Source organism: Epinephelus fuscoguttatus, linkage group LG9 (assembly GCF_011397635.1).
Source record: "Epinephelus fuscoguttatus linkage group LG9, E.fuscoguttatus.final_Chr_v1".
Lineage (NCBI taxonomy): Eukaryota > Metazoa > Chordata > Actinopteri > Perciformes > Serranidae > Epinephelus > Epinephelus fuscoguttatus.
In genome coordinates, this window is record NC_064760.1 from 24,794,007 (window position 1) to 24,815,227 (window position 21,221).

Below are 21,221 nucleotides of genomic sequence, written 5' to 3' on the forward strand. Positions count from 1 at the left end.
AGTATTACTTTGTGTTTCGTGTGTGTTAGCAGTGTCTAAGAACCCAAGCTGTTTCAGTGACAGACATACAGAAACATATTCTCAACACCAATTAATTTTAATCAAACTATCTGTTTGCTCTCTGGACTCTGGCAGCACCCAATTTGTTTGTGTTTTCAACCTTGTCATGTTGCCAATTTTAAGGTTTTTCAATTTTTCAGTTCAACAAGCATTTCCCCCAAAAGACATTTGAATGGTTTTTTTTTTGTTTCTTTCTTGGGTTTAATTGATTTCCTCAAGTCATTAGTTCCTAAGATACTTGGTTTTAATGCTTTTCTTTGCATTGCGTTAATTACAAGTCCTATTTTCTGCTTAATATGTCAGATTATTCACCTAAAATCTGCATTTCCCCAACAGCATCACTCACTGAAGCTTTGGACCATGATATTATTTTATCTACGAGTTAAATTAGTTGCAGTAATTAGCATAACACGGTTTAAGTGTCCTCTCAAAGGGGAAATCCAAACTTTGTTCCTTCCAAGATATTTGTAAACAGATGTGAGAAATACAGTTAATGTGCACTATGCTGCAGCACGTTTATCGAGGAGGTGATTCATCACTGTTATTCACTGCTAACAAAATTGAAAAACAAAATTTGAAGATGCCCTGGACACACTTTGGTATTACTGTTGTGTTTACTGAGATCCAGAGGCAAATTAATTTCATTCTCTACTAAGAAGCTGTCATAACAAAAGTCCCAAGCATAACATATACTGCGACTTGGATATTGCTCAGCACAGACTTCTAAACTTCCCTTATTGGGCGATAATGTTTGACTGCCAGCCTGGACATCTACATTAGCAGCCAGTTACAATTCAAAAATATTATGAAGCCTTGCAGTGTTAATTGGTGTGCACCTCTGTCCTGCTGTGAGGGGACTGTAGTACTGTCAAATCAGAGCCTCTCAAGATTAGAGCAACATGGAAACTCACAGCAGGAGGTTGAACTACAGTGGAGTGTGTGTGTGTGTGTGTGTGTGTGTGTGTGTGTGTGTGTGTGTGTGTGTGTGTGTGTGTGTGTGTGTGTGTGTGTGTGTGTGTGTGTGTGTGTGTGTGAGAGAGAGAGAGAGAGAGAGAGAGAGAGAGAGAGAGAGAAACAGAAAGAGCAATCACTTTCTCTTTTCTGTTTTAGTCTAATATATCTATAGATCATCTGTCTACTCTTCTCTCTGTAGCTGTCTCTGTCAGTTAAAAGTTGTTGTGCATGCACTAATTTCCCGAGCCAAGCCAATCCTGCCCTTCAAATCACACTTAATAACCTGAACGCATTCATATGCTTCACTGTATTTGCATTTATGCTAAGAGTGCTTGATAGGAGAAGAAGAGAAGCATGGGATTTGATGGGGAGGTAAATGAGGGGAAACATCTCAAACATCAACCTACAGGTTTCACTGTGCCTCCGTCTTACCTTATCTGGTAGCACTGTTTTATTTATCGGCTCAGTGTGCATGTCTAATCTGCCGTGGCAATGATTATGACTCGGTCGGTGAGTGTGACACTTCTAAAGAAATAAGAATAGGCTGACACGCTGCCAGGGATTTGAGTGTTGTAGTTTTACGGAGCGTAGATGTCTCACAAGGGACTGAATGATAAACTCTTACTTAAAACTTGATTTAAATATATTATGGGGGGGAAAAAAGGAGGAATAAAAAAAAATCATTTTCTGTTTCATCTGTTTATTTTTTTAAATGACCAGAGACAGTGGTCCTCACTTTGTCAGTGTAGAATAATGGTCCACTGTTGGTAAGGTAAGAATGCGTGTGTGTGTGAGTCTGTGTGTGTGTGTGCGTGTGTGTGTGTGTGTGTGTGTGTGTGTGTGTGTGTTTGGTCAAGGTGTTTAATTCACCAATAAAGCAGACAGAAATGTTGTAGATAAATAAATATTTCGGCGTCATTAATTCAACAAATATTTATACATTTCAGCAGTAAACAAGGCAAGGCAGCGTGCCGGAGTTTTCAGATTCAGATTTTAGAGCCTAGCTGTGAAAGAGGTTGTATGACTTTGGAACCTCCACCTGGTCACTTCAGTAGTTGATGTTCACTTTGCAACATTTGTTGTGTGACATTAGTTTCTCAGTAAAGAGTCTGTCTGGCTCTAATTCCATCTCTGCTCGATGGATCAGGAGGCAGCAGGGTGTTCAGTGAGAGCACTTAGATAGAAAATTGCTGCGAGATTTGGATCAAACGCAATTACGCTCGTTATTGAAAAGGCCTCGATGGACCAATCAGGATTCGCTCTGCTTCAGCTGACCCTGTCAACCAAAAACACTTTTAAAACTTTCTGCATAGTAGAAAACTGATTCTGCGAGTTTGGATAATTTTGCTGCCTGGAAAGTTATTATTGCACTTCAATTTTCTCTCATACATAAATTTATGAGGGTAATGTTAATGTTAAAATGCAATGTATTCACTAAAAAGATTTTGGCTCAAGCACTGTAGATATCATTGTTTGTTTTAAGTATTCAAGTATGTGTAGGAGACCTCGTCTTTGTTCAGCTCACTAATGACAAAGTTTTGTTTAATGACTAAATAAACTGAAGTATTGTTTCCCCGCTTTCTCTCTCTCTCTCTTTCAGTGTGAAACCCAGGAAAGGCAGTGCAGGCCACAAGCACAGGCTTGAAACTGGCACTCATGGGAAATGTAGGCTCTGCTCAGGGCTCCAGTCAAGTCCTGTGTGTGGATCTGATGGACATACCTACTCGTCCAAGGTGAGAAGTCTCCTTTATTATCATTCATCTCTCTTCTACCTCTCCAAAAGTGTGCTGTTTTCCTCTGTCTCATTTTCTCACTAAACATCATTAATCAATAATTCAGTTTGTTTTCAACCATAAAAGCAAGGACATGATTGCTTCAAGACGTACAACAGCGCTTGAAGAGCTACTGAATTATATAATATATGGTGTAAATATTTGAAATGATGTGTACTTTTCTTTCTTCTTTTTTCTTGATGGATGATACTTTAATTGTACTCATCTCTTGTCACCTTTTCACTCTACCTCCCTTACTTTCTCCTGCCTCCTCCACTCTTCATGCTGTCCAATCCTGTCCTCCTCCGCTGTGTTGATTTCAGCAATACTTTTCTCTGTCTGTTATGCAAATGACGGAGAACAGGGTCAGCCATCAGAGGTCTTTCCAGCAGCTAAAAATCCTCTCTGGACAATTCAGAAAAGCTCTTCAACCTCCATCTTCTCATTTGACTCTAGGCCCATTTTCAGCCAATAACCTCTGCTCGTAATCTCATTCTCTGCTACATTAAATTACGCATTGCCACAAACTCACAATGTCGTGATGGAGGAGAAAAGAAAGGAAGGAAGGAAGGAAATGAGCAGAAGAAGTTCATACTGAGGGGTTGAAGAGGGAAATCAGCTTGTTGGAAAAGACAGAAAGAAGCAAAGCATTGTGGGTCTGTCCTTGGTATAACACACTGTGGATTCTTATTGACATCCACATTCATATTATTTTGGCTGAAAGGGCGTGAAGCACAATCCAGTACACTAGATCATCATACAAATGGACGATCTACGACATCTCTTGAGCTGAATCAGTCTTTGTGACAGGAATATTGGCAAAGTAGAGCGAGCTATGAGCTTTCAGCACACCTGTACACTGCTGTCACTTGCTCAGTATCATTTATTAATTGCAGCGACAGTAGTGGGCGACAACATGGAATCAATAAAAAGCACGCCTTTGAGAGAAAGAGTTCAAGTGAGGTCATGTTTTTTTTCGTTGGGGCGCTTGTTGTCCATCCACACATCATCCATGTTTTTCAGCTCAGCTCTGCACAAAATTAACAGACTTCCACACATTTGGCGGTCTTGCTGTTTTTATATTAAATCCAGGATTCAGTCTCCAACCCAGAAGTTTAATACAGTCAGTTTATTTGTCACTTGACAACCCAATCACCCAAAATAAGTATTGGCATGGTACAGTTCTGCAAACCATGGATATGTAGCAATTGTACGTTATTATGTAGTGGACATTTTGAAACTTTCTTTATGTTTCAACAATGGTTTAGGCACAAAAACCTCTTGGTTATGGTCTGGAAAGGAATATGTTTTGGCTTGAAATATTCAGTTTTGGTGCCACAATCATAGCTAGAAATACTACCAATGTTTTGCCACAAAATACCCAGCTGCAGCTTGGCAACCATCTCACCAAGGTATCACATCATTCACCACCCGTTCCACTTTGTGATGACAAAGTCAGCTCATATACAAGTAACAAGAACTACGTCACTTTAGAAATGGTTATATGACATAATATGAAACATACAAATGTAACATATCCGGGGTCTGCAGAAAAGTCCTAAGCCAAGATTTTCTTCTGGCCACCAGGCTACACATGAACTCATATAGGTAGAGTTACAGTGGAAATGAAATACTGTCAGTTCCTTCACTTTGTGCAGTTTACTGCTGTTACTGCTCTTTTTACATTGTAAGCTGCTGCTTGATTCAGACCGTAGCCCTAAGTTTCAGGCTGCAGTGCATGTGTTTATGGCATCCCAGATGACTCTGGTAATCCATGGTCTCTGGTTGGGGAATGATTTAACTGTAGTTTTGGGCACGGAAATTGGTAGTTTCAACCCCTCTGTGTGAGGAAGTCAGGACATAGGCTTTCCTAATGACCTACCTGCCTGCAGCTGTGCCGAGGAGACGTATTGAAGGAGAAACGAGGAAGAACAAAAGGAAGGAGAGGGCTGGGAGGTCCCTCTGGTCGCTGCGGTAATTTAGTTGGAGGGGTTCAGTTAGCTGGTGGAGTGATGGGTCCCTGTGGCCCAACTTAAACTCTGCTCACCAGTGAGCTGCTGGTCTCAAGCTTATTCATGTTTTATTATTACATTACATGCCTCCCTCATCGTGACCGCACACACACACTCAATATCCTATTAAGAGGACAGTGCTCTTATCTCCTGAGAGGCTTCAGCCCACTAAGTTAAGTCCATTACTTCCCTCCTCTTAAATCATCCTTCCTCTTTTTTCTCCTCTCCTCTCTCCTATCTCCTCTCTCCTCTCTTCTCCTCTCTCCTCTCTCCTCTCTCCTCTCCTCTATTTTTTTCTCCACTGAGTCAGGTGTTAAAACACTGTTTCATCAAAACCACATTAACCCCTGGAGAGAGACAAACATAAAGATTCATGGGGCCTTTCAGTGTGCTGACAGTGACTGGGGGAGGTCATCCATTTCCTGGTGTCTCCCACTCTCTCCCTATCCCTCTCTTTCTCTCTGTCTCCCTCCCCAGACAGCAAATTCAATATGTTGAGAACAGGACAGAGCGCTGTTCCTTTGTCAACAAATTTCATTAAGCAACATTAGCAGCGCTACCAAAGAGGTGACAGGGAGGAAATGGTGGATTTGAATTACAACATGGGAAATGAAAGTGCTGGCAGGATGAGCCTAAGCCCGTGCATGATGCATGATACGTGTATAGATGTTTATGCACAGTCATGGTCTCGCCCTGACAAAACCTGTCGTCATCATCTCGCAAACAGAATTTACATAACTCATTTCAGTTTTCATTATTCCTCTTGGAAGGATCTTGTAATTGGATTTTTTCCCCCAACTAGTCCAAACAATTTCTTACCCCTCACTTACCTGAAATGAGATTTATACTGTTAAATTACATTCTAAAGAAGTCCATCTTGCTTTTTTTCATTGCATTAGGTTTGTACTGCAGTGAATAATAGAATGTCACTGGGCATCTCTGTGTCTAATGGTGTGTCTACATGGCTGCCTAATGGACGCATCTGTTCATCGAAGATAAATGACCAATCCTGTCTCAGCAAATCTTTCCCTTAATCAGCTCGACAAAGAAGTTTGGAATTCAAAGTTTTTAGTTTGGTTGTGATTACATACTTGCAGCACAGTTATAACATGCTGACACATGCTGTAAATTGCGGAGAGTGCCCGATTTCATGATTCTTCCTCATCTGTGCTGAAGTTTTATTTTATTTAAAGGGGGACTGCACTTTCAAGTAAACGAGCAGTCATAATCTATGCAGCAGTAGCCCCAAATTCCTGACTTTTAGCCTCAGGCCAGCCTGGACTCACTCCCAGATTGTCAAATCATGATGCTTTGTCACGCCACTTGTCATCTGATACTGACGCACAAGGCTCCCTTTAGCATCTGCATGAGAAGCACAGGGGAGTGCTTCACTTTGCTTTTTTTAAAACGGCTGTCTGTCCTTATGTATCAGTTTGTGTCCCTCTCTAAATTCTGAGTTTTTTGGGGGTCAGTGAACACAGCGCAAGTGGAACACTTTTTTTTTTCTTACAGCAGCAGTTTGTGGGGTTTTGAGTCACAGGGTGGACAATTAATCAGTCGATCAGATCAGATCAGATCAATGGATGAGAGAAGCAGCTGTTTGAGAGTGAAAGCAAACTTATAAACCCAGCACAATGAATGATTAAGTTTCACTTTCACTGCACCTGATGTTCTGCTGCTCAATCTGTGACCAGAGTACGCTCTGTGCTGCAGGACTGTAATTAATAACCGAACAGCATGTATATTACAGCAGCACTCATAATGAACAGTCCAGCTCCAAAAATGTATTCATGCATTCATTTTCCATAACCACTTATCCTGTTAGGGGTTGCAGAGGGACTGGAGCCCATTCCAGCTGACATTGGGTGAGAAGCGGGGTATACCCTGGACAGGTCGCCATACTATCACAGGGGTGAAACACAGAGAACCATTCACACTCACATTCACACCTACGGCCAATTTAGAGTCACCAATTAACCTGCATATCTTTGGACTGTGGGAGGAAGCTGGAGTACCCTTAGAAAACCCAAAAACTGGCACTGGGAGAACATGCAAAGTTAATGTGTGATTTAACATAACATTACCCAAGTACATCACATAGTAACGTCTCACTGTATTCCCGTAACAAACATATTTATTTTAACCTTAACCATGTTTCACGAAGTAGTTTTGTTGCCAAAACCCTGACCATTTTACACTGTTCACCGCGTGTTAAATGTTGTACCCAGGAGACAGCTGTGCATCTCATACAGATGTTAAAGGATGCCTTGTGCGTCACTACCAGACGACAAGGGGCCTATGATGTAACGTCAGTATTTGAAGACCTGGGAATGGGTTGTTATGGCAGTGCCAAGTTCCAAAAACACAGAACCCTACACTTCCTACAATGCAGCTCAATAGTACCAATACATTAGCCCTTTATTGTCTGGTCATTACCCATATCTTATCAGAGTCAACCAAAGGGAATAAAAGGCAATATTTGGATCTGGAGCACCTGGCAGGGTTGAAACACTGCACACATACTTTTTCAACTCTAATAAAGTATTCCAAACACTCCATTTTATTCATCTACAAGCCCAAGGCAAGATAACAGTGATGACATCATCTGGGTTGTTTTCCTAGACGTTAGAGCGCACCTTCAGAGCCACTGAAGATGTTACAGCTGTAAAGTATTCCCCATGACAAGTATACTGATCTTTATGTGTCTTTAGGTGGAGTTCCCGGCCCTCGAGTCTGTGACATAAAGCCTCCATTAACTTGTGTTTTTTTTTACAGTGTAAGTTGGAGTTCCAGAGCTGTCTGTCTGGGAAGATGATCTCAATAAAATGTGACGGGTTGTGTCCTTGTTTACCCAGTCAGGAGCTCAGCAAACCACCACATAAGACTGAAAAGGCTGGTGAGTACTGTAGCTTTCTCTGTTCATGTAAATGAACCGATGGGTAACTTTCGGTTTGGCTATCCATCCTTAAATACAGTACACACACAGCCACGTCCATGGATGTAAGTCAAACCTCTTAGTATTTAGGTTGTTACATACTTAGTCTTCTTCATCTCTATGTCTATTTTATCTGTTGTAAGACACTTTTGGTTCAGGGGGATGCCTCAGAGAAAAACATGACTCCACACACAAACACACACACATTTTCACTGGTAATCCCTCAAATTCTCCGGTGATTCATGGTGTTTCCATCCCTTTCCTGTCACCTCTCCCCTTACTCATGTTATTTTCTTCCCCTCCCATCCCATCACCCCCCCCCCCCACCCCCCCACCCACCCCACCCGTTTTCTGGCAGCTACAGGGAGCAGTGATGGAGTGAGTGTGTGTGTCTTATTGTTTGTCATGAAAATAGGATTTCAGTAGATGAATGGAGAGATTCTGGAGGAGAAATACAATCTAAAGGAAAGCAGCACAGAAAAGGATGGATTGTTATCGTTACTGGCGTCCTCTCTCCCAGATGAGGGAGTCGTGGGATGGTTTTACTTTGTGTGTATGTGTGTGTGTGTGTGTGTTTGCTGTGAGTCTATCTACCGATCCATCCATCTATCTTTAGGATATCGAATATTTGGACATGCTCATATACAAGCACACACATAGTCTGCCTTCGCAGGTCTTTTCTAATCACTCTTTGATTAGGAAGCATTTAGAGGAATCCCGAGGTTCATCAGGCGCATTTAACACAAACGAAATGTGTCTGATAATTAATGACGGCTCCCTCTTTATCTTACATTCTTCTTCATTAGTTTAAGGCTGAATGATGGCGGGAACACAGAGTAATTTTGTAACTGAGAAGTGTTTTACCAACTTGACTGCTGCCTAATTAATTTCTCTCCATCTTTGCTCAGTAGAAACTATAATTATGTGTTTGGTTTGCTGAGAGCTTGACATTAGGAGGGAACAAGCTGGGAGAGAAAGATAGTCTATTTTCAGATCTTGGACAGTGTCAATATGAGGCATTGCACTTAGTTTCACTTTTGGATCTCCGCTTTGAGTCTTTCCTCTAAGTTTTCTGTTTAAACTCCGCCTTTCGTCACTTTCCCATTTCCTCCCTTTCCCTCCGGCTTGATCTTCTTCTCATGAATGTCACAGTACTTTTCAGTACAGTCTGTCCTCAGACCATCACTGAGATAGCAGGTCCAAATGTTTGTGCATTCAGAGGTAGCAGAGATGATAGAATCTCTCATTAGATCAGCAACACAAAATGGTAAACAGATGGAGATGGCAGTAGGTGAGGGAAGCACCGTGTGTGTGTGTGTGTGTGTGTGTGTGTGTGTGTGTGTGTGTGTGTGTGCATGTGTGCGTTAGTCCGCATGTGTGTGTGTGTGTGTGTGTGTGTGTGTGTGTGTGTGTGTGTGTGTGCGCGTGTCAGATTGTGTTCCTATGGTAACAGCCAAAAGATTGCAACAGTTCGGTATCTGCGATCACTCCTCTATATTTACTGATAGTCACAAGTCAAGTTTAAACTGCATATCCTGCACATTTATATCACACTGCTAAATATCTGTGTTGACACAACACCTGCGTCTGTAACTAGCTCTACAAGCATCACTTTTACAGTAAACAGGGTTCCTGTGTTTCCACGTCACAGCAGTGGTGTGCTGCAATGTTGCTTTTATACTAGAGATTAAAGAGGAATATCACCTAGATTAAGAATTCCAGTAGGTTATTTCCTGGGCCTCGAAAAGTTCAATGGGGCTGTGGTTCAGAGGTAGAGTGGGTCGTCCACTAATAGGAAGGTCAGCAATTGGATACCTGGCACCTCCAGCCAGCATGTCAAAGTATCCTTGGGCAAGAAACTGAACCCCAAATCGCTCCTGATGGCTGTTCCATTGGTGTGTGAGTGCAAGTGAATGGTTACTGAGAAGCCTCGGTCACCTGAGGTGAATGTGTGTGAATGGGTGAATGTGACATGTAGTGTAAAAAGCACTTTGAGTGGTTGGAAGACGAGAAAAGCGCTGCACAAGTGCAGCCTCAAAAGCAGAACCAGAGAAGTAAGTCTTAAACTTGTGATGTCATAGGGTATAAAGTTTGAAGCTGCTCCATAGACAGTGAGAGGGATCCTAATTTTACGGACCCACTGAAGTTTTGTTTTCTTTTTTATATGCAAATGATTTTTCTTCTGTGTTCTCAGGTCTGAATCAGAAATTGTACCCTTATACTCAGACATTCCCATGGGTGCTTTCAGTGTCATCTTTCTCCATTCGTTGTCCATAAAGCAGCTCCAGACTCCATATGCTATGACATAACAAATTTGAGTTTTACCACTCTAGTTTTGGATTTGACAGAGAATTGTTCATGTTTATAAATATTTTTGGACCATCTTTGACCATAGGAATAACAAGTATTAGTCTTTAAAATGGGTTAATACACACTTATCACAGTTGAAATTAGAGAAAATAATGTTAATATGTGCATTGTTAAATCTTGTTCACATTTGCATAAAAGGAAATGTTTTAACACAGTTCAAAACATATTTTGGTACTAAGACATCCCAGTCACTTTATGAAATGTCATCTGGACCCAGCATGGTCATGATGACAAAATGTTATTTTATTTTCTACATGAAAAAGCTAGATTTTAAAAACAATATCAAGGAGTGTATGTGTGTGTGTGTGTGTGTGTGTGTGTGTAAGCTCTGGAGGGCAGATTAGGTATGTGTCATGTAGTGAGTTGACATCAGGAAAAATAAGCCAGACAGGCAGAACTAATGAAATTAAAGTGCCACTCGGCTGTTTAAATCAAGCAAACATAATCATATAGAGGTTTGGTTATTTTGCATGACATCATACCCTCACAGCAGCGGCTTTGCTGAGGCCACTGACCTTTGATATTTGTCATGTACATTAGTACCTATAGCACTGCTGTAGTTTGATTATGAAGCACTTTTACATCAGTGGCATCACAGTAAAAGATATGACAGTAATTAAGAGACAAGATAAAATATTAAGTTCAATGTGGTTAAATTCAACACTGAATAATATAAGGCACAAAAAAGCTGCTCTCTCATAGAACTAACCAGTGAAGTCAGAGCAGGTCGTTAGCCTGATTAAAAACATCTAATTTGACTTCACTGTTTAGGGTGTGGTCAAGACTGTGTTGGGAATGAATCCCTTGTTCACTCAGAGGCCGTTTACACGTACACGGTGATTTTGATAAACGGAGACATCTTCCTTCGTTTGTGCCCTTCGTTTACACGCAAACGGAGATTTCTCCTCTGAAAACGAGTCTTTCTAAAAACTCCGGCCAGAGTGGAGATTTTGGAAAACTCCGGGTGCGCGTTTGCATGTAAACTGAGATAAACGGAGATAAACGGAGTTATAGGCAGCCGACGTCACAGTATGCGCCGTAACTTACGCCTGTGTCAAAAGTGCGACCTATGTTGCTATAGTGACAATGGATACATGGAAGGCTTGAGCTTCTCGTTACACTGCCACCTACAGGTTTGGCATGCTCGTGTGTATATATACACGGGTAAGTGTAAACGAAGATCTTTTTGAAAACGGAGACGGTGAAATGTCCGTTTATGAAAATAGCCGGCAACATGTAAACGGCCTCTTAGTCAGTACTTATTTTTAACAGACTCTCATAAAGTTTCTCTATAGTTAGAGGTAAATTGAGGTTTTTGACACTTATTAATCAATGTCATTTTTCTGACAGCTGTCGTGCCACATCACTGAAATATTCTCTTATTAAAATGTGAAGAATTGCATTGTACTTTAAGCTACTTGCTATGGAAACTATCCCCTCTTATTATTTCTCAGACAAGACAAAACGTTTTGTTTGATTTGATTTTGATTTGATTTATTTCTGGAAGACGATAAGACCGTAATCCTAAGGATAACATGCTAAAGTAAAATACTTATTTCCAGCATGGTCCTTGGTGTTTGTTGCTTTTTGGTCTCAAACAGTGGTCCACAGCTTGGCAGAGTTATGCCTAGGTGACTTGCCATCCACTCCCCGGTAACAAAGTCACCTTATGTATACTGTCACTTTAGAAACGTTGACACGGACTCGAGTTCAATTCCTGACTTGCAAAAAACTGTGTTGTAACAGTTTGAAACTGCGCTTACTTAGGGCAACAAAAAAAGTTAATCTTGGGTACATCGGTACAGTGAACAATCAAGAGAGGATGGCAGAGGAAATACCTGTACACCAATTCAGCTGAGCTGGACAGCCACAAAAAAAGATTCACAGGCTGAGATCAATGCCAAAAAATGTCAATTTATTCAAAACATCCTTGCACAAAAAGAAGAGTGCTCAAACTGCAAAAATTAATTTTAAAAAGTAATAAAAACAGCAGCAAACATTTCAACCCTTGACTATCATCAGTGCTGCTGACATGAGTGCTTCACAGAACAGACACAGACAGGTTCCTACCAGGTGTGATCAGTCAGTCAGCTGGTGCCACTAATTAGATGAGATCAACTCTGAGGAGCAGAGGCCTGACTCCCAAATCACAATGACCTGTCCAATGAATACCAAAAAGTAAATATAACAAAATGGAAATAAAAGATATAAAATATAAATATAAAATAAAATAAAATAAAATACATATGTTCAAATAAATAAAAAAAGAAAAAATTAAGAAGAGAAAAAAATAATTAAATGAAAAAGATAAGACGCAATAAAAGAAAAAAGATGTATATGAAAAAACAAAAATAAAAAGAGCAAATACAAAATATGATATGGATATGCTTTATCATATTTTGTATTTGTTCTTTTTACTCTTAAAAACATACGGATATTCAAATGGAAAGGCATGGAAGTAATGCAGTGACTATATGTAAGTATTAATGGTGGGAATCACCAGAAGATTTACAATACCATATTATTGCTATTTTAAATATGTTGCAAGATGCTGAGTATTGCGATAAAATATATTGTGATGTATTGTGATATATTACATTTTTTCAACTGTAAATCATGTCCCCAAAGGAAAACTTTGTCAGCATCTCTTTGATCTTAAAATAATCACTAACGGAGCCTCGTGAGACTGCAGAAGAAACACTAACCCAAGTCAATGGGACACTGCCTGGTGAAATTTGTGTTATCATAACTGTAACTACTTTTAATTTAAAGATAAAACTTTGTGAGGTGGACAGCCGGTCTCTGACGTGAATGCCAACTCTCATGCTGAGACAGTAAGTGAGTATATAGTGTTCTATGGTCCGCTACTCTGAGTCAAAGAAACCGATTCAACAGACAGTAGAAAGCAATGAGACACCTTGTAAAGAGCAAATTGTCTTTTAAGAGTTGGAGAAGAAGAGGTGGAAGAATTCAGCCAGCAGCTTTTATCGGTGGATCTCTGTCTCCCCATCCTCTGTCTCACACTCCCTCCACTTTGATTGAAAGCTGTAGATGCTACAGTAAGTGTGTGCTGCAGTACACTGTTTATTTGGAGTGTGGGGCAAATATTGTTTTTTATTTGACAAGGCAGAGTGGAAGGCTTCAAATATCATACTTTTTGAGTACCTTTGCCTCAGCCACACTAATAACCTTTATATATCACAGTGTTAGTGGGTGTGTGGGGAACGTGTCACCGTCTCTGTCTGCTGTTCATTTATTTTCTGTCTCAAGCCTCCAACCCATCACTTTACAGAATGTTTGATTAAAGTTTCACCTCAACTATTTTTTGGTCTTTATTCAGTCCTGTGAGAGATGCATCTTTGTTTTAACCCTTTCCTTAGCACTTGACATTGTGTCAGATTGACACAGTACAGAACTGTAAACTACAAATACGTGAGGCAGAAACTGTCTGAGAGAAATTAGAAAAGGATGTCAAAGATTAGGCCATAATTACAGGTTAATTGTATATGTTAATTGCTAAATTTGATGTAATCTTTACCTTAATGGCTAATTAAGATCTGTCTTAATGATCACATAAACCTGATTTGCTCAGAAAAATCAATTGCTGCTGTTTGCCTGTTTGTCAGCGAAGGTTAACACATCGACACAGAGATTTAATTTGATCTGTCATTCACCCCTGAGGCAACACTGCTGTGACGTCCAACATCATCGCTCTCTCACATAAAACCCGTGTCTCGAGCTGACACAAAGCGATCAGGCTGGTGATCGTGTGTAAAGGCCTGCGTCCATGTTGGTTGTGGTCAAAGAGATTTTTTTAAAACAATAATTTCCTCTCAGCCACTGTTGAACAAAGACATTGACAAAACAAAGAGAACTGTTAGAGGCTGAATGGGCTAAATCCCCTCGCTAAATTAAATTTTTCCTGGCAATTCTGTCTCACAGCTCCGCAGAGAGCGCACAGGAGGACAGATTGTGTTCTCCTCTCTTCTGCCTCCACACTTCCTATCCTCTCCTAACACATGCCAATTGCTTAGGGAGTGCTGACTAGTGTGAAGAGTGCCTGTGGAGCATTTTTAGTATGTCCTCTTGAGACTTGAGGGGGGGTGGAAAAAGCTGCATTGGTCATTTGTTCAAACACCGAAAACAAGCAATGTTTACGGTTTTCTGACAAGCTTACCTCATGTGGCCAGGACATTGTTATGGTGATGCAAACTCTCATAGGGAGGGTGTCAGGTGGATGGCTGGGCATGCAGATTTGGCACAAGAGACTACTGTGTGCATCTTTCATCCCACCAACAGTCAGAGTGTTTAACCATGGCAGGATCACGTTATATAATTCAACCGTAATGACAACCAGCTGAGCGGGGAAAATGGTTTCAATAAAGGTGTCAACAAGTAGGTGGTAAAATGTCTTTAAAGCTACCATTACTAGCACTTACATCCAAACCACAGACTGTGTAAATAAAGTGGTTGTAGCTTTCGAGTCTGGAAAGTGAAGCCAATGTCAGCACAATTTTTTAATGGCCAGCAGGGGGCGACTCCAGTGGTTGCCCTAAGACGTCCAATTGTACAGAAAACTGTAGGAAAATAACACTAAAACTCACTTGATTTATTACCTCAGTAAACAGTTTCCCAATGAGTTTATGTCACTGGATTCAAGTCCACTTAAATACAGCATGCTTTAGGGCGTGGCTAGCCTGTGATTGATAAGTTGGGTGTGCATAGCTTCTTCGGACTCTCAGTCAGATGATAATAATTATAAAAATCTTTAATAAGCTTTTCAAAAGTTACAAAGTGCTTTACATGTGAATAATTAAACTGGACAAGACATGAAACTTTTAAAAGAACTGATAAAAACACTTTGGTATATCAAAACTGAAGAAATAAAAGACAGTCTAAATTAACTTAAAACTCATGTAAAATCAGGAAAGGCTCTATAATAAAAGTATGTTTTAAGAAGGAATATTAAAGAGATCACCGACTTGGGCGACCTGATTTCCTCGGGCAGACTGTTCCAGAGCCTCAGGGCCCTGACAGCAAATGCTCTGCCCCCTTTAGTTTTCAGCCAGGTCTCTGGAACAGACAAAAGACCTCCTCCCGGGGACCTCAAAGTACATCCTGGCGTGTACGGTAGTAGGAGGTCGGAGATATAGCTGAGAGAAAGACCATGAGGAGCCTTAAAAGTTATCAGCAAAACCTTAAAATCTATTCTTAAACACACTGGGAGCCAGTGTAAAGAGGCCAGAACTGGAGGGTTTTGATCACGTCTCTTGGTTCTGGTTAAAAGCCTGGCAGCTAAATTCTGTACAGTCTGGAGTCGATAAATAGATTTTTGATTCAGACAAGAAAAGGGGCTGTTGCAGTGATCCAGGCGTGAAGAGATTAAGGCGTGTAAAATTGTCTCTATGTCTTTAAAAGTTCAAATGGGTCAATATTTTTGGATCGATCCACCCCTTGCTCCTCCAAAACTCCACCCTCCCATCCAAATATGGTCACTTCTGACTCCAACACTCGCATGGTGAAGCCAAAAGCCAAACTCAAGGCTTCAACACATTAGTTCACAAAACGTTGTGTGATGTCACAGTGGCCACTCCTGCTTTTTCATATACAGTTTAGATCTAAATAAATTAAGTAAGTATCAACACCAATGCAACCAACTTGTGTCTTTAAATGAAGCTGTTTACTGTTTATCTGATCTTGTTTCACTTATAAGCGAACTACTTCAAAAACCAAGCAACACCTCAAATTAAGCTAATTTAGGCTGTTTATCTGGTGTGACTACAAAGATAGAAGTAGAATTAACGTCCTTGGAATAATATCTGATCAGTGCCAAGTCATTATATCAGGGTATTTTCGTGTTCACCCATTGTTCACCTGCACAGGTGTTGTCACTTAGTCTGGCTAATAAGCCCTCGTCTCAGGACTGATTGAGTGTGTAAAGATTGATTGATGTCACCCACGTGGACTTTATTAGTGAGCATACATGATAGGCTTTTTACAGAGAAGATATTTTGACATGTGACAGAAGGAAATCATATAATTAATGACGGCTAAATTACATGCATTGTCCAGTGTCGGTGTAAAATCATGATCGCCATCATTTGGGGACATGGTCATAAAACTCAATCCAAGCTGTCCTAAGTCAGTCTTTTTCTCGTCTTGATATTCTGACAAAATTAAACATGTCGTAAGTCTTTAGTCTTGACTCAAGCAAATACTGAAGTTCAGTGACATGAACAAACAGGAAGAAGGAAAGAGGGGAGAGAGTTAAGACAGAGGGGATTTTGGGGAGGCGCCAGAATGTGATAAAGTCTTTGTTCTCGCTCTCTCATATTGTTTTTAGACGTGTGTCAGACATTAGTCTTTTAAAAGTCTTTTTAAAGTGTTTTCAAAGTCATCCAGGGTACGGTAAGCATTAGCTGATTAGGTTTTAGCCTCCTGGTATTGTGCATTGACTCAGTGTCACACTGACATGGCTCTCTGGGATCAGTACAGAACAGAGCCACATCTATGTTTTGGAGGGCAATAACAAATAAAATGCTGCTCTCAACCATTACCAGGTCAGCACTAACTGAACTTAACTTTCATACTAGCCTGAATGTCTTGAGTCCAAACAGCAAATAACTGAAGAAGCAAACACTTGGTAAAATGAGCTCACTTTACAAAAACAGTCTCACTCCACAGGCTACACCTTAGTTCTGTTTCTGGCTCTCCTCTTTGTACCTGTCTTCCCTCTATCTCCACCTGTCTCCCTGTCCGTGCAGACAGTGTATTACTGATCATTATCTGGGCTAACCTTAACTCTGTGCCAGTGAGATTGTTCTGGAGAGCTGATAGCTTGAGGCAAAGAAAATCAAACATACCCTTGTATCTTTTTAATGAATCTGACCTTCTATCTTCCTCATATCTCCTATCCGACTGTCTCAGTCCATTTCTTTCTCCTTCTGTTACCTTGTTAAAAAGTGTCACCTTACTCCGCCGCTTCCTATCTCTCCTCTCTCCCTTTCCATCTGCCTTTCATCTTGATCTGATCAGACCACGCTCCTGATGTCTCAAGGTGATCACCGCACCCTTTTTCCTCCGTCTAGATTTAGAGCCACTCCTTCTCTTTTATATGACAAACTTAGTTAATCATTTAGAAATGATAAAGGAGACCCATGGCGGGACACAAAGCCTGACTTCTCCTGATGGTTGGAGTTATATATTAGGAAGTCTGGAGGACACATTCATCTCAGGACCTAAACCGGCCTGGAGGGATTGCCACTGTATGTAATTTGGGAATGTTGCACTCAGTCACCTCCTAATGGCAGTCACAACCAAAACATCTGGTGGCGGAGCGAGACTGCTGCGTATTTGTGCCAAACTTAAGGGGACCAGAGAGGATGCATCTTCAGTAAACAAGATGGACACAGTTTGTAAATTAAGCTGACAGTTTTGACAAAGCTAATGATGAATAAATGATTGATTGATATGTGGATGGGTATGGCACAGTTTTGGTTTGAGGATTTTATGCCTCGTTAAATGCGGCGTATTCATTACGTTCGATAGATTTCAAGTGCCAGTGAGATAAAAAAAGATTACATAAGCTGACTGTAGATTTAGTATCACGACTAGAGAAAATTACATGCAAGAAAACTGCTAGATGTATATAGCTTTAGCTCTTAATATCTCATTATGAATCAAATCAACAGCAGCTTCATCCAGGATCTACAACCATGATCTTTCCATCGCCTTATAACTGAGGTTTTTAATCTGTAAGGCGTGTCTCCTCAGGGGGGCACAGGAGAGTTGAAGGGGAGGCGTGGAGGGACGGACGTGAGGCAAAGATACTGTGTGAGGTGAAAGAGAAATAAGTGTATCTCAGTTTATGTAGCTTGGCTTGCAGTTTGGCTCGCTTACCAACACTCCAGCAGTTCGAGCCGCAGCAGTGGCGCCTGTGACACACACACCTCATGGAAGCTCTACTTTAAAACCCTTAGAAATTGATTGCCGCAATTTGCCTCAAAAATGGCACTCACCTCAGAGTCATAACCCAGTCAAATCTGAACACACACACTTTATACATATTTCACATTATACACATATTATTTTCAGTGTGACTCACACCTTCCAAGGATATCATTATCACCAGTCTCACACAGTCAGACCTATCTTGTGCTCTGCCAACGCTGGAGAAAGTTCTGGCTGAACTCATCATAATGCTGCACTGAGGGGGAAAAACACTCTGGCTTTCTGTATTTCTTTAAATCAATCACTATCATCCTAGGTGTGGCTAAACGTAGGATGCAGCCAAAATAGTGTCAGGAGGGAACTTGGGAAATTTGCACATAGGTAGACAAGCTCTGGCATCAAAGTCCTGCAAGAGAAAACATTAAAAGACACTTATGCATTTAGATGTTGGTCTAGCTATGCAAGACACGTAGCAACAGGGATTTTAAAAACAGTAACACAGGAAGCAGAAGGGGAGGTGAATTATGTCTGAATAGACAGCTAATGGCAGGCTTATACCCACAGTCTACATCCTGTGAGCTAGACTGCGTCATCACTGTTGTCTATCGCAAATAAACCTCCATAAATCTACTTCGAAATCATTTTAAAAAATGCAACATTGTCAGAAATTTAAAAAGATGTGCCTTATCCAAGTGTTTTAGTAGCCTAAATGTAACAAGCAGCAGGACTCAGAACACAAAAATCTGTGTCAAAGTCCTGTGCTTTTTTCACCCACCCAGCCAACTGACCTCAACACTTTGACACGTGTGCAGTATAATGTCACGCTTCCTGGATTGTATCCCAGATCTATCTATTGAATGGTATCTAAGCACCATTTATATTTTCTCTAAAACATATACTTGGTTAAGTCAATTCAAAGAGTGGTGCAGGGATGACCTTTTTTTGCAGGCCAACCCAGAAGTCAGCAGCACCCGGTCCCATGGCAAAAAGCCAGTGGGATTTTTCCATCAGATTGTAGACTATTGCAGAAAAAAAAAAAGTTTTGCAGCAAACAAAAACGTTTGATAGCCGTCTTAAATGTTTTGTCTCCACAAATCTCCACAAATGAGTGCCACTTTTATGCTACTCTACAGTCACGTGACTTCAACATCACCAATATTATGAGGCTGTAAAAACCTTTTTTTAAGACCTTTTTAAGACATGTAAATTCTTCAAAATTCACAAGTAGAGTATTTACTGATGTATTTTATGGCGTAGAATAAAACTCAAGCGTGTGTTAACCACAGACGTCATTTCAGACATCTAACCAAAAAGCCATTCAAAAATAAATTCACTCATCCATTCATTTAACTTTTTATTTTAACTCTGAAAATACATTGAGGTAGAGACCTCATTTACAATGTAGCTGGGTAAAACAATATAAAATAAAAGCACTAAGACACAGAAAAAAACAAAGAGAAACTTACATAAAAGTGGCAACAAGAAGTAAAAAGCAAGACACCACAATTAAAAATGTAAAGATAAATAAATAAAAGCATCAATGATGAATAAAAACTGTTAAAATTGGAACATAACACTGACTTTGAGGCAAGGGGACACTGTGGCATTTCAGTGAGTTGTGGTTTGATTCATTGTGGTGACTTTGTCTTCACCCTACTGTCCGCAACTTGCCTTAAAAATGCAAATGATAGCTGCGTCTCCATGGCATATTCCTCTAGCCTGTCTCACATGTAGCTCTTTGTCCTGTTGATCAGATTGGTCTCTGTAAGTGTGTTAGTAGAAGTTCATCGTATACAGAGGAGTGTTTACTATATTGTATGTATTTTCTGCCAGAAAATTAGAGGAAAACTCTGCATCATATCTTGTGTGCTGGCTTACATTTCAGCTTTCCTTCTACAGCTGGTTGTTTGTGTGTGTGTGTGTGTGTGTGTGTGTGTGTGTGTGTGTGTGTGTGTGTGTGTATCAGTCTGTGCAAAACTGATGGCTTGTGGGGGGTTTTTTTTGGCTGCCAGTCTGTACTATTCTGAGTTTACAGACATGAAAGACAGCAGAAGCGAGGAAGTGCTGGGTGAGAGGGAAGGAGGGTGGAAGGAAGATGGATAAGAAGGTAATTCCCAGCCATGATTCAGTGTTTGATATTTGACCCACAGCTCTGATCGATTCCTCTTCTTCTCCTGTGTGAATGCAGCCAGTATGTCTGGCTGTCTACTACCACTTCATCCTTGGTAAAAGTTCACTGTCAAACAATTTGTGATGGGTTGGATGTGGAGCCAATAACATCAGTTCTGGCAACTTTAGCACTATATCCGTCTCTGTGTAACATATCCCCTGGAACAATTAGAAAGTAGCCGTTTGGCTAAATGATGCACCACTTCTCATATCTGAAGGGGAGAGGAGTTTTTCTCACATCTGAAGATCTTAAAAGTGGCAACTTCTTAGCCAAACACTTCCAGCTATTTTCACTGCTGCCAGTTTTTTTTTATCACCACGTACTGAAGTGTTTCTTTAACAATTATATTTGCTGCTAAAACACATAAAAATCACTAAATCTAAATCAAGAGACCCTCCGGTTCCTTGATGCTAATGGTGCCAACGTTATCATCCGTTTCTCTCTCTTGTTTCCTCTGTAGCACAAGAAGCTGAGTCATGAGTAGTCACAGGTGGTTGCCATGGTGAAAAGACAGGTTTAGTCTTTGTTTTAAACACCAGTTGCATCAGTTACAATTTTTATATCACTCTTTGGTTATAGTCTGCTTTGCAGTATCACATAAAAAAAGAATGGGCCTTTTGAGAATTCATTTCATTATAAGTCATACATTGAACAATAGCCAAATTAATTAAAAACATTGCAAAATTAAAATCTGCTTCATTGAGCATAAGACCAGATGTGTGTACAAAAAGTTAATTAATAATAAAACATATTTTGTCAAATGAATAATGGTGAAGGTTTTGCATTATCAGCCAGACAAATTGCTAATTTAGCAGCGTGGCTCCCAAACTTTTTTCAAAATGACCCCTTTAAAGTGAAGCAATATCTAATTTAGCCCCCTGATAACATTTTGCATAATATGTCTATTAGTTATAACCAGGTCTACCAGAGAAGGATTTTCCTTTTTCAGACCTGAGGAGGTAAAACTATCAGAGCTACAAAGGAAGCAAAGGTTGGAG

General features: G+C 40.4%; 1 protein-coding gene across 3 annotated transcripts in view; it reads left to right on the plus strand.

Annotated features, from left to right (window-relative positions):
- The window catches only part of spock1 (SPARC (osteonectin), cwcv and kazal like domains proteoglycan 1), a 154,314-nt gene that overhangs the window by 119,265 nt on the left and 13,828 nt on the right, over window positions 1–21,221 (plus strand). For all 3 annotated transcript variants that reach the window (XM_049586474.1, XM_049586472.1, XM_049586473.1), the window contains 2 exons: window positions 2,615–2,747; window positions 7,574–7,694. In XM_049586474.1, the coding sequence (XP_049442431.1) occupies window positions 2,615–2,747; window positions 7,574–7,694 (254 nt within the window). The remainder of the gene's footprint in view (window positions 1–2,614; window positions 2,748–7,573; window positions 7,695–21,221) is intronic.